Source organism: Neocloeon triangulifer, unplaced genomic scaffold (assembly GCF_031216515.1).
Source record: "Neocloeon triangulifer isolate White Clay Creek 2 clone unplaced genomic scaffold, ASM3121651v1 ptg000003l, whole genome shotgun sequence".
NCBI lineage: Eukaryota > Metazoa > Arthropoda > Insecta > Ephemeroptera > Baetidae > Neocloeon > Neocloeon triangulifer.
The window spans coordinates 1,181,994-1,196,236 of record NW_026775546.1 but is presented as its reverse complement, the minus strand read 5'-3'; the positions used below and the strand labels follow the sequence as shown (position 1 = coordinate 1,196,236).

Sequence of the window (14,243 nt, the reverse complement as noted above, 5' to 3'; positions counted from 1 at the left end):
TTGTTCTCATTGTCAGTGCCTTGCAACAGTTACAGAATAGTGCAGAACCTCTGCTCGCTACTTGCTAGCAAACATGGTATGAATAATTAAAACGCGCACCCTGCGCCGACAATGAGTGACATATATACATACATAAATAATCCGCTAGCAGAGCGAAAACGATTCCGAGACGACTTGTGGTACGAGACCTGCAACGCTTGTTTGCATTTTCCTCCTTTTGAGCTAAGTTGAAGTGAACTGCACGTGGGTGTGTGTGCAACTGAGAGTGTACAGATCTCCTGCACGGTTGCATAAATAGGCCGCCACAAACAATATGCTCTGCTGCCATTCACCCTGTGTTGTTATTAATTTTTCCTAAGAGGATTTTCCGCCTGCGTCGGAAGCAAAATTGCAATATTGCCGTGCGGAATTTTTTGTTGCGTCCTTTTAAGTAAAGGATCGTTAGTTTTGTCATGTACAAGAACCTACTTTTTATGATCAAAGAGTAACATAATTGGGTCTGCTTTTAGCAGATTCATTTTTCTTTGCCTTTACAAATAAACAAGCTTTATCAAGAAATTAAAAGAAAACTAGCTTTCTCCCGTTTCATTCTAGGCAAATTGTTGATTTAACTCTGCTTAAGCGTAAATGAGCCAGGTTTAATTTAATTTTTGACTTTTTATAACCGTGTTATCAAGTATAATAAGAATGTAAGTTAACTTAGCGGACTTAGCCATCAGCTGTCGGATTTAATTTCTTCAATAATATAGACACATGTAGGCTGAAAGTACATACATCGTTGCTATATTACAGCATTTTTAATTGTATGAACCTATAAAGAGTTGTAAAAAGTCAATAAAAAAGCACAAATTTAAAACACAAAAACAAACATGAATATAATAATAAAATAAATAATAAAAATATCAATAATATAGTAAACCTGATATAACTGGAATTAATAATAACATTTATTTAAAATATATTATAAAAATTTTCCAAAAAAATTTAAAGATTTATATGCAAACAATAAACTAGTAAGCAAAAAAATTAATTAATTAACTCAATTAAAATAACAAAAGCTTTTTCAAACTTTTCTATGTTTTTCTTTCTTTTTTTTATATATTTATCATCCAATTAGCCAATTAATTTGGGGAACTTCGGACTCACTTTGCCACTTGAGAACAGATCCGACTTTCCACCCCGTTTTTGTGCGACGGCGAACAGCTTTCTTGAGAGTCGGTCTCGCCGGCGGAGGCAGTCAATTAGCACGGTAAACAGAAGCGCGCCGCGATCTTTCTGCCAAATATTTATCCAATTTCCCAACTGCCAGAGCCAATCGCTCTAAGTGGCTGCGGCTGTGCCGCCGAAATTTATCGAAGCTTGCATCACCAGCCAAGCCAGAGCCGTTACATTAGCATAAAGAGAGTCGGAAATGCGTTCAGACCGCTGAGGAGTCGAGAGAGTTGAGCTCGCAATTTAGCACTAGGGCGTGCGAATCGCACCCTCCCGTGGCTTCGCTCGCGCACCGACACACCTGCCTGTGATGCCTAGTGAGCTCAAGATCAAAGGCGAGCCCTTGCTTACAATTAGATACATAAACGTGGTGTTTGGCTAAGGTAAGGACGATGCTTCTGGAATTACGCATCAATAACAAAACCACTTCTCAGCAGCTCAGCACCTAAGGGTCGGACACTGGCTGGGAATTGCGTCTATGATGTAAAATTTAACGTTAATTTAAAAAAAGCAGGTTTTGTTCGTTTTGTAAAATTTAATTTTTAGAATGAAATTATTTGTTAGTTGATTCCTTGAGCATCAATAAAAACACGCGTATGATTGTATAGAAATTTAAAATTTACACAGTTTTTTACCGTCTAGTAAGAATATGATGACTAGAAATTCTAATCCTCAGTGTAGAAAAAAAAATTTGTTATTGAAAAATTCTTTGATGATGATTGTCTTCTTTCGTGATTCACTTTGGCATCAATAGGAAAGAATGAATACAGCAAAGAAATTGAAAATATTGCATCTTTCGCAGCAGTTTTAACGATTTTATTTTTTAAATTTTATAAAAATATAAATTTAGTTTGCGTTAAATTTTTTTTAGGCTCAACTTTTGTTGCCAGAAGTGCTGCCGTTTCTTCAATTTTTTTTCCACTCTTCATTGTGACTTGACTTGTGAAGAAAAAAAACAAAAATAATTATGAATTGAATTTTAAACAACAACAAAATATTATGATTTTGTTTTCTGAAAATCTACAAGTTTAAATTTCCAAGACAACTCTTACTTCAGCACCTATATATGTGTTTAAAAATGAATAATTTTGTCTTTATCCTGACAAAAGAAAACCCAAATTAAAAGTAAATTTCTTATATTGGATTCCTTTTTTTCTGCGTCTCGAATAACTTTGGTATCATATAAAAGGAATTTATTTGTTACAAAAATATTGCAGAACAATAAGGACTCGTCTGGGCTCGTCCGTAATTGAGGAATATTGCGGAATCCCACTCATCCGCCCTTTCTTTCCTTCTGTCTCTCTCTCAACCAGAAGACAACCGTCATTTTTTCCCTCTTATTTTATCTCCCGGAACAGTCCTCGCAGAGAGCAGCTTGCGAATTTTCGTTCCGCATCTGTGTCGCATTTGCGGATTAAAGCGTTCCCTATCACTTTGGCGTAATGAAGTGGTGCTGACTAAGCGCCGGCGACGTAATTACGTCAAACAATAATGGTCCCGACATGTGCCACTAATGGATAAACTTTTCGGACACAAACTGCTCGGGGGAAAAATATCAAGTGTGCCCAGCTGCAAATCATCCGCGCGCAAATTTTCCGCTTAATTACCTGCTGACGGATGATTCGTCTCCACAAAGCTCAGCCGATCATCCTGCATGGTTCATTGAACCAGAAGCAATTCGACGCCATTCCTCCATCAAAAGAATTGTTTACCCTTCTCAGGGAGTCTCGCTCTCAAAATGGAAAAGATCAAAACTTAAATTGCGAAATTTGTTTAATTGTAAGCTAATGACATTATATAATATTGCACACTTTAAATTACTTTAATCTTAGAAAATTCAATAATTTAATTAGAATTGTATTTAGTGCTAATTTTTAAATTTTCATTTAAATTTAACTTATTTTGTTAAAATATTTATAAGAAACAAAATACAAAGTTAAGAGTTTTGGGAAACACTTATTTATTTTATGAAACTAATATGCCTCTGAACTTATTTAGTTTCAGAACAATATGTGAAATTATATTTAATTTTGTATTTATATTATTGCAAAAATTTTAAAAATAACTTTTTTTGAAAACCTTTGATCTAAAACCAACCAATTACAGATTTTTTTTATCCATTTTTTTGATAAATTTATGAGAGAACAAAATTTTAAACGCTACAGAAAGTTCTGAATTAATTCAAATTTTATGCATTGCCAAAAGTTTTATTAACCCTGTAATGACTAGCCACACCAAAGTTGATCAACACGCAACACTGCACGTTCATCAGTGGATTTGCAGTGTGGTCATTTGGTCTGATGCGGCAGCTTCAATTTTTGGGACAATTACGCGCGCACTGCCTCTGGTCATTAGCGAGTGCGCGAGAATTAATGAGGGACGCGGTGGCGTTTGCTGATATGCACGAGAGCCAGTGTGTGTTTGATGGACGTAGAGATCGAAGTATGGCCACACCTCGGTTATATAATGAAGTATGTATATAACCTTTGTTAATATTACGCTGTGAAAAGCACCCGTGGCCAGTTTTGATGGTGTTTATTCAGCAGCCTAATGTTGTGTTCAAAGGATTAAATTATTGTGAAAGTGTTTTCCGTCGAACATCATTATTAGCCGATCAAATTTCAGTCAGACTCTTTCTGATTTAACTAATTTTGTTCATTCTTTTAGAGGAAAAATAGTGTTTGGAAAAGGTTCAAGGTAATAAGTAAGTTAGATTAATTTTGCGTTAAAAATTGCAGCAGCAGAAAAAGGGAATAAAATAAATTCTGTCCATTGATTAAAATATTCGCAGTTTTAAACTTAATTTAATATTTTTATTGCTACAAAAAAAACTTCTTTTTTAGAAACTAACTGTCCATCGTAGTGATAAAGTTGATACAGTTGACGCCTCTCTGGCCAAGAAAAGTAGAAAAAGCCTATTATGGTTTTGTCCACTGAGGCAGAAGAGATAGAGAAAACGTGCAAAAGTATTGAACCAACCAAACCGGCGGATTTCTGTCGACAAAGCCCGTTTCACTGACGCGCCATTACTTTATTTCTCTTTTTTTTCTGCTTTTTCGGGGCGATAAACAAAAATTCAGCCGCGTTTTTCTGACGTCAGGTTTAATCTCTGGGCTGGCACACGTATCCGGTTTTCCGTTGCCCACGTGAAATCCAAAAAGGTCCGGCCGAGAGAGATATTTCACGTATGATTCTTGCCAGTGATTAAAAAAGTTTTAGCTCGCACATTAAAACGGCTTCCGCGCCATTCATTTCGCACCCGGGGAAAAAGGCAGCTTTTGTTTTAATATGCGTGTTCCGAGTGCCATATGGGACGAGACAGGATTAAAACTTCGCACCACATGCATGCATCCGCCTTGTTTCGTGCGCGAGCGACGCGGGCGTCCATTAATTTTCAATATTGAGCGCACCGCTTTTATATATTTTTTTTTCGCCAGGTACGGCGACGAGAGGTATAAAAATAAAACAGCGCGTTATTGGAATTCGCGGAGCTGAGGTGGAAAAAAGCAAAAATATTTTCGGGAAATTGAAGTTATCAGAAAACGTGGAATTCACAATATTTTATTGGGCATTCCACTAAAATAGTCTTTTGATCAAATCCGAAATGGCGATTTTTTTTAAAAAAAAATTAGTTAAAATATTAATACTAACATGGCATTATTTTAATATGTATTTCAAAATTATTTTGGTTGCAGAGCTTACATTTCATTATTATTATTTTTTTTAATTGTAAAAAGTTATTTAAAAATTGTCCAAAGAAAATCTTTATTATTTTCTAATATTTGGAAAAGAACTTTTTAACAGTTGCTTGCCCTCTATACTTACGCCATTAGCCAAATTCAGCCTAGAGTTTTGGGGAAAAGTTCATTGTTTGTATTGCCACCGGCTGAAACAAGAGAAGGCTGATGCGAAGTTCCTCGCGATTTTGCTAAATTGCACCTGCCTTTAGCGTATAATATTTCAGTAGGGTGTGTTATTACCTTAAATTGCAAACAATAGTGTCATGAAAATTGAGAAAGAGCAAAAATTTCAAGTCGGATTGCAAATTTTTTTCTACCCCTTTCTCTGAACTGCTAAGCCATGCACATTTCGAGGTTAATTAAACCCAAATCTTCACCCGGTACGTTCGCAACCGAAACGTGGAAATGAAAACCATCCGCAGCACCGCACAGTTTGGCAAATGAAAAGCAAACAGTTGTTGTTTTCGTGGTTAAAATAACATCGCGAGGTTGCTGGCTTCAAATTGCGAGTAATGCGATATCATCCGGCCTCATCTGCGTTACAAAGATAGATTCAGAGAAGGGAATGTTCTGGTGGGAATATAATGAGCCAAGCACAACAAAACAACAGTTCCATTGTACGCACTCAAGTTTCTAATTTTATAAATTGTACGCCACTGAAAGCATCATGCTAATAATTTTAGTATAATGAGGAGATAATGTTAAAGTTGTGCATGTTGTGTAGCTTGTTACATAAAAAATTTTTGTTTGAAACCTCAGCCAATTAAAATAAATTGAGGCTCTTTCAACAAAATAATTCACCTGAGGAATGATAAAAATTTAGCTTTTGCAGCATTCTTAAGTATTTAATTTTTTATTGATTAAAGAAGGAAAATCCCTTCAAATTAATGACCGCTGTTTTTTCATTTTTTTATTAATGAATATAATTAATGTTCTTTTTAATTGAGGAAGTTTCATGAATTTGGCGCAAACGTTAACTTATAATATTGTACGGAACTGTAAGATTATTTTGAGGTTGTTATTCTCTCGTTTTTTTTTTTTTTTTTTAATATAAAATGATCAAAATGATCACATTTAATATATGGATCGTGTGATTGGGCAGAGAAGGCCTAGAGGTGATATATTAAATTTTATTATCTGAATAACTAACTGTAATGTCTGTAATATCTTATATGGATGGAAAAATAAAGAAACCTTATCATCATCATTTTGAAATGAAGAACAAGAAGGCTTTTCCTCGTTTTTCAGAAAATTAAATTATTGATTCAACAAGGAAAAATCTGATTCATCATATCAACATGATGTGCACATTAAGAGGAAATTTTAATATTCAAAACTTTCAAAAGTTGCCAACTCCGCGTTACATAAAAAATAAAATTTTGTTACTTGAATTATTTTAATTCATTTTATTCATTATCAATTTCAAACTCAAACCTCAAATCCATACCAAAAATAATACATTAATTGATTAATATTAATGGATTTTAATAAAATTGAGATAAGATTTAGTATTTTCAAATCTTCAATCAAATTTTGTTTTGTAAATTTAGGATTATTTTGCCGGCCTCTTTGTAATTGCTGACATCGCGAGTGCCCTCAAGTTGTCTGTGTTCGTGTCACTTTCTCGCCCGGCGCAGACGTGTAAAGAAATCCTCGGTGAAATAGGACAAAAATCTTTTCAGCTGCCATCAAGGAAATTGAGAAGCAGCCACTAATGAGAGCCGGGCTAAACGGGGCACGTTGAGTTCTCACGTGTCAAAATCAGGCGAAACACACTCAAGGCGCACACGTCACCCTCATTTCATCGGCGGATCAATGCGAGCAAGGTCTTTGTTGCTATACCTTGTCTATCCCAGTCTGTGTTTTGCATGAAACATATGCATGAATGTACATTTGAGTGTGAAAGAGCAGATAACACAAGGACCGGAGCGCCGGATGAAACCCGGTGTGCCAGAAAATCAACAGACCGCTGCCCCAGCGTTGGAAGCACAAAGAATAGAAAAGAATCAGAGAGAAAGGGACGTGAATTTTACTGTGGATTCGCTTTTCGCTGGTTTATAAAAGGTTTCGCTGGAAAGCGTTTTCCAGCAAGAGAATTGAATCTCTCTAAAGATTCAAAGCGTAGTTCACAATTTAAAAATCAGGATATTTTTATTTAAACAAAAAATGTTTTTCCACTTGAGAGAAAAAAGCCTTTTTCATAATAAATTTTTTGACCTCCTGAGCAGATTCTTGGATTCAAAGACGAATGACGAGATGAAATGAAAAACATAAATTTGATCAGCAAAAAATAGCTATTGTTGTTGAAATGATAAAATTACCTCAAAAAAGTACGAGTCTTGACCTCAACAATCAATTTCAGGGCATCAATGATTTCAAAAAAAATTGTAAGAAGGATAGTTTTTGCCAAGGTTGAAGGAAATTTAATTTTTATTTTCATTTTAAAAAATAATTCAGAATTATAATCTATGCAACTTTCAATCGGAAAATATTTAGGATTGTTTTATGATATTTCTGTTAATTCTGCGGAAGAGAAGTGATGAAAAAATGTCAGCAAATATGAGAACTTTTCCAATCCCTACTGAAGCACTTGTGAAACTACTCGAAACTTGCGCGAGAGCAAACGGGAAATCACTCAATCATAAACCGAGACCTTACATATCGGATATCTTGAGGGCGAAATGGGTTTTCAGCTCAGTGCTCATGCAAAATATGGAGCGTCTCGAGAGGCGAGTGTGTTTAAAATTTCAGCAGCACCAAAGCCGTTCCGGTCGGCTGGTTTTGTCCTTGGGGCAAATCCAAAGTCGAGCCTCTTATCCGGAAAACACTCTCGGCCAAGAAGAGTGCGGGAAATGTGGTGCACATGTCGCAGATGGCCCGAGCACGGTGTTGATGGCGGCACAGTATACCCCCGCGCAGAGACACACTCTCGTAACTTTGGACGTCGAGTGAGCAAGACAAATTGAATCATCCGCCCAAGTCTGCTTCCTGCTCCACTCGGTTTATACAACGATTCAATAAAGACGCTCTTTTCACGCCTTGCTGCTTCTTTTTTTAATTTTCACCGAGTGAAACCCCAAACTTCCCTTCCAATCCTTGCTCCCAGATTAATCTGCGTCGCGGAGATCGATTTGGCGGTGACATGTTTTCCTGGCTTATCTTGAAGCTGCAGCTTATATTGGAAATGGAAAAAAAATCGTGTTTCTTCCTTATTGCAAATCGCACAGAAATCGTTCGATTTGTTTGCCAAACTGATTGCTTTTGATTCCTTTTTATCAGGGGCTCTCTCCTGTTTGTGTCTGCGATTTCAGTGCTTGCTGACTTGAATCGACAATGGTGTAAATGTAATATTGGTTTGGATTTAATATTTATATTTTATTCAATGAAGGTGAAGCTTCTTGATAGATTCATTGTTTTATTGTAATCGACCATTTCTTAATTTCGGTGTAAAAACTGCCCCTTTATATATGATTTTATTTGGTCAAAAAGTGCAATCTTCGTCCTGATTTTCTTTTTCTTTTTTCGGTATCAAAGAAAAATTTATTGATATATATCTCCCTCATTTTATACACATTGTGCATTATTTAAATCAAAATTAATAAATATTTTTAGCATTGCATGGACCGAGTAAATAATTATTTTCAGATAAATTAAGTAAAAAGTATGCCTATAAGTAGCTTTGCATATGAAATGGCCAAATCCTATCAAATCGAAACAAAGAATAATTTCGCTATTGCTCACAATAAGTTATAGTTGCGACCCAGCAATTTGTGGTTAGAAATCGATTCCTTAAACATATACGTGAGTTACGTGACCTCTGCTCTCTATTCATGTAACGATTTGAATTGACTAAGTAATCAATAAAACCATTTACTTCTGCTAAAAACTCTTCACCTTATTAGGAAAAAGAACATTCCAGGGCTTTTCTTTATCACAATAAAAATTGAATTCTCACAATTAGCATATTCATATATTGCATGATAAGCCTTTGATAAATATAAATATTTAAATTTACAAAATCAACTTGGGTTAATTAGGTTTTTCAGAAAAATCGAAGCACAAACTCATTAAATCACACTCATTCATTAATCATTACATCTGCAAAACATTAACTGAATGTGCACGTTTTCATTGAAAAACACGTTCTCAACCTCCAAAGAAAAGAAATCTAGGTGGAAAATTTGAATAATTGTTAACACCCTTACCTTGCGTGGGCGCAAAGCTTCTCTCTGGCAGCGACCAGGGATAGGTCGTCGTGGATCCGGCCGATTATCATGGCGACGGCTGATGGTGCCTCTGCAACAAACAGGCAAACACCTTTAGCTGGAGTTAACGAGGGTTCAGAATAATTCAATGAAATGGCGTTCGCAACGGCCAACTTGTAATTGGGTTGTTTGTCTGCGGGTCAGCTCTCGTGTCGGCCCCACTTAATTACGTGGGCAAATTGCGACCTCCCTTTTTCACTAATTATATATTCGCCTAATTAGATTAGTCCAAAGATTTTAAAATCGGTATGCATTGAATTAAAAAAGGGTTTTCTGAGGGCTTTTCTAAATATTTCGCTACAATTTACAATGCTTGTGACCACAAAAGTCCACTTAGATTAATTCAAATTTTAGTATCAAATTTATTGAGAATTGGAAAGGAATGAAAACAAAAATACAAATCTGCAAGTTTATTTTTAAAGTAAAAGTAGGTTTTTTTTTTAAATTTCTCCTTAAAAATTTAATAAGAAAAAAATGTTTTTTTTTTTGCTCATCTTGAATCAATACAAATTCTACAACTCCCTTATATTTGAAATGAAAGATTATAAATTATTTATTAAACCCACGTCTTGTTCCGAGTGAGGCTGCCAAAGGAGCAGCGAATGATCACGTGCGCCGCACCTGCTTAATTTCCCAGTGGGCACGGATCGCACCTTACACTTTTGGCTTTCCCGAGCCACCTTCTTTTTCCGCTTATCAGAGATTGATGTGGCGTTCAAATGGCTCCGTGCTCCGCTGCTGGCAACAGCAGTTGCGATTTCGCGCTAAAACCCACCTGCATCGGTGGAAAAGTTGCTCCACAGTTGGTTGAACTCTTAAATTATACGGTGTCGCATTTTCCGCGTGAATTATGCCCCGGGTGATTATTTTCATGCTACCTGCGCCTCATCTTGTTATATATTATGCAGCCATAGCTCTTAGCCCTGCGGGCTGCGTAAAATGTTAAAAACTTCTTTTGCGACGAACCAAAAAGACGCGAACCACCTTCGTTGCTGCACTGACGAAGGAGGTGTGCTTTAATTAACGTTCATTTAGCGAATTAATAATGCAAGCAGCGTCTAGTAAGCGCATGGCGCGGAATTTAATTTACTCCTCCCGCCGTCAGGCTTCAACTTTCCGTTCCTTTGCGAGATCAGATTGCTTTCTTTTCAAGGAAAAATGTTGAAGGAGAGTATCGTATTTCAATGAGAGAAACGTCAAAAGTGCTTTGAAAGTGGTTCTGCGAATGATTCCCAAAAACGATTGCGCAGTGCGATATCCGTTTTCATTTGGGCAATTAAACGATTCTAAGAATTATGCGAGAAAGATATCACAAATTTAAATTATTGAAAAATAAATGCTTCATTTTATTTTAATGAATGAACATTAAATTGAAAAAGCTGAAATTGATATAAATCTCATTGTGAATTTAATGATTATGTACTTGAATTTGAAAGTAGCATACATTATTATGTAAAAGATTATTATTATTCTTGTAGTGTTGTTTTTAACCATATAATTACACATGATTAACATGAAAATTTAATGACAATATTATTATTTATAACTTATTTAACTAACATAAAATATTTTTAATTACTTTAATAATTTGGCATCATTAAATAATTTAAGTAGAAGATTTGTTGAAGTGAAGCGTTAAAAAAACCAATTTGTAATGTTTATTATTAATTATTATTCAAAATAATAAAAGCTGAATTATTTGAACCTTTGTGTAAGCATATGAGAAAAAACGTCATAAAAATATTAGCCAAATTTATATACAAAATAAACTGTATATAAACCTCATTGTAACATAATAAAAATTTAATTTCTCCAGTATTAAAGGTCTAAGGTAAAAATGTCAAATTAAAATCCAACAGCTTCAGTGGCCTGTCACTATATTACCATGAAATGTTGGTTGACTCTTAATATAGAAAATAAATCAATAATCAACCAAGGATCATTGCAGCGGACGGGGTACTATTTATCTTTACATATCTTGGAAATTTCAGTAAAAATTCTCTCATGATGCCCATGATGACCAGAAATTCATTTTCTTTCAAACAAAAATTAAAAAATTTCAACTATGTGGTTGTAACAATTGGAAAAATTAAAAAAAAAACAATAATTAGGTGAATAAGTATAACGATGATGAATCAATACGGAAAATCAGCAAAAAAACTCCCAAAAATAAAATTATTTTACACAATGATTAAGTAGCAAAAATTTATTCTACAGGGTTTCGAGGCTTGCATTAGCTTCTGGCATATTTTTTCTCGCGACTGTGAGAAAAATAAAACATCAAATTCGAACCGAACAAAATCTATAGCTAATCAAATTCAAGTGAAGTGAAGTGACACTGACATTGGCTTACATCCGCAGGGAGCCCTGTCAACCTCGCAATGTTCAGTTACAATTTTATTCATAAACAATCCGTGCCGGCGTCTCTCGTCAGTCGTGAGAGAGATCGCAGGCACTCTGCTGCTGCCTGCCCTCGGGACTTAGCCAGCGAGTAGTGCGCGGCGCGGTATTCCATCAAGTTCCCCGAGGAGGACGAAATTAATTGCACTGCTGTGTAATCGCAGCAGTCCGTCGTCGCGCAAATGCCGAGCTCGGAATTCGTTTGACCTAATTGTGTGCAAGTGCCGCCGGAATGCATCGGGCGTGTGTGAATTTATGCCTCTCCGTTGTGTATCGAGCACTTGTTGCGAATGAACGTATGGAGGCAAAAGGCGAGAAGAATCCGATTTACGCGCACATCTCGTTAAGGGCTTTTCACCTAAAGGTTTACTTTGTACTTGGGAGCGAACAGATGGGTCTCGCTGCTGCAAGAAAGGAATCGATCAAAAAGCGAGAAGTGCGCTCTAGCAGCAGAGGGAAGAATATATGAAATTCTTGAGTTATGGTTGGAGAAAAAGATGATCACTTTGGATGGTAAAAAAGTCCCTCTTTTAAAAAAGCGACACTTTTTTCTCATTTTATAGTTACAAACGTCCTATGTAAATATCATAATAAATCAAAAGGTCTCAAAAATGTCTTCTAGAGTGATTTTTTTTTTTCAAAATTTCCACAATTAAAGTAATAAAAGAGCACTATACTATTATTTTATTCGAGAATTTAATATAGCACTGATTTAATAACAAAGGGGCATAAATTTATTAAAAAAATTATCGGAGGATAAAAATCATAATTTAAAATTTCTTAGCTTTTCTCTCTAAAAGATTATAGAGCAATATTAAACCATGCTAAATATTGATATTATGCAAATCTTTCTGCAAAAAAAGCTTTCAGGAACTTCTGGAATTTAAAAAGTTGCAAAATTATTTCCCATCTTTAATTTTGAAAAATCAAAAACATTGATTTTTTATGACATATGTTCAAATTTTTCAGAAACTGCTTGAATTATTTCCCATTTTTAAATTTCATTTATTTAATTTTTCATATTATATAATAAAAGTTCTAAAGCAGAATATTTAATTTTTTTAGTAACTTATTTTCCTCAAACTTCAGCTAAATTATTCGATTTGACAAGCAAAGTTTGTCATTGTTGGTAATTTTCAATATTCTCAACTTTGATAAAATTTATGAGCTTTACACGAAAATTAACTCAATTTTGCACATTAATAAAATTCTGTTGAAAGTTTTCATCACTAAAGAAAAATTTGATGGAAAAGCGATGAGTGATGAATCCATCAATTGAAAAAGAGTAAAAAGACTGATTATTCCAGGATGATAATAAAAAAGAGGCAGGCATTGCAAGCAAACCTACCTCCACAAAGGCACCTTTGGATTAATAAAATTCCAAAACTCTGCGAGAGGCCAAAAGAAACAGAAGGCGAGCAATGAATTATGCATTTCTGGCCGCTACGTCACAATTCGTTTGCTAATCTGCTTTATAAATATTTAAAGACGTTAAATTCCACTTTGGGCAGCGCCGCGGAAAAGTTTGCCACTTCTCTTGCTGCGGAAAGTGCAATCAAAACTTTTGCGTAGCAACGAGGCGCAAATACCGGAATAAAAATTTCTGTTCCACCCGAGGAGTTTTTCCAACAAGCTTTACTTCTCCGTCAGTAGCAAAAAGTCTTTTGAAATTAGTGAAAGGCTGGCGAGTAACAAAATTCTTTTAATCTCCAAAAATTCATCCAAAGTAAAATAATTAAGTTTTTAAAAATTTTTATGAAAAAATAAATTTTAAAGATGATTTTATTGTTTAATTTTTGCTTATACAGATTTTGCCCGGGACTAAAACTTATATGAGTATCAAATATAAGACTATTTACTATTTTCTCATTCGGTAACATTTGCAAATCACGGACTGGACGAAATGGCCTAAGTGGATGGGCAAATTCGTTTTTAATTAGTTTTGTAACCGGATAGATGGGAAACTAGACACGACAGGTGTAATTAAATTTTATGAAGCATCGTGCCGCGTAATTACTATCGATCGCAATCTTTCCCAGCGAAAGGTCAGCCAGGCTTATCGTGTGTGTTTTATACCTTTGAAAACGAAAATCAACACGGAAAGCTTATGATTCCAGGCTCCTGTTAAAGTGAGGAATAAATTTAAATATGCCCTGATGACTTATTTTTTTCATTTATATGTTCCATGAATTAAATTAAATTTAAATTCTCTAAAGTGAATTATGACATGATGTGCATCTTTATTTACTTCTTTTAATTATTTATTTTAGACTGAAAAAATACTCCTTATAATTGTCTTGTTATTAAAAAAAATACATTGTAAATATCAATAATGCGATTTTTGGGAGTGAAAAATTGAATTATTTTACAAAACGGCTCCACCAAAAACACCAGCATGAATGTTGCTAAAATTTCCGATATCAAAATTACCGATTTAATACAAGAGCATTGGTGCTTTTTTCAAACCCCACAGCATTATTTGTGTAGTTAATGTAAAATATGCTCTATAAAATTCTGCTTCAACAAAGAATTCATGTGCAAATTCTTCACCTTTTCTCAAATTCCATTCCAACCTCACAAAGGTTCGCCTGACATTGATACCGAATCGATTTTCCTGCTTTTCTGT

At 34.9% G+C, this 14,243-nt stretch overlaps 1 protein-coding gene across 2 annotated transcripts in view; it reads right to left on the bottom strand.

The window, feature by feature from the left end:
- Positions 1 to 14,243, bottom strand: part of LOC132193265 (uncharacterized) — a 46,587-nt gene that overhangs the window by 15,353 nt on the left and 16,991 nt on the right. Inside the window, exons 1-2 of one of the 2 annotated variants that reach the window (XM_059613843.1) lie at positions 9,993 to 10,074; positions 9,158 to 9,248 (exon numbers count right to left, since the gene is read on the bottom strand). In XM_059613843.1, the coding sequence (XP_059469826.1) occupies positions 9,158 to 9,228 (71 nt within the window). In that variant the 5' untranslated portion in view covers positions 9,229 to 9,248; positions 9,993 to 10,074. Of the gene's footprint in view, positions 1 to 9,157; positions 9,249 to 9,992; positions 10,075 to 14,243 lie in introns of those variants that run through there. The other variant, XM_059613842.1, reaches the window with a different exon arrangement.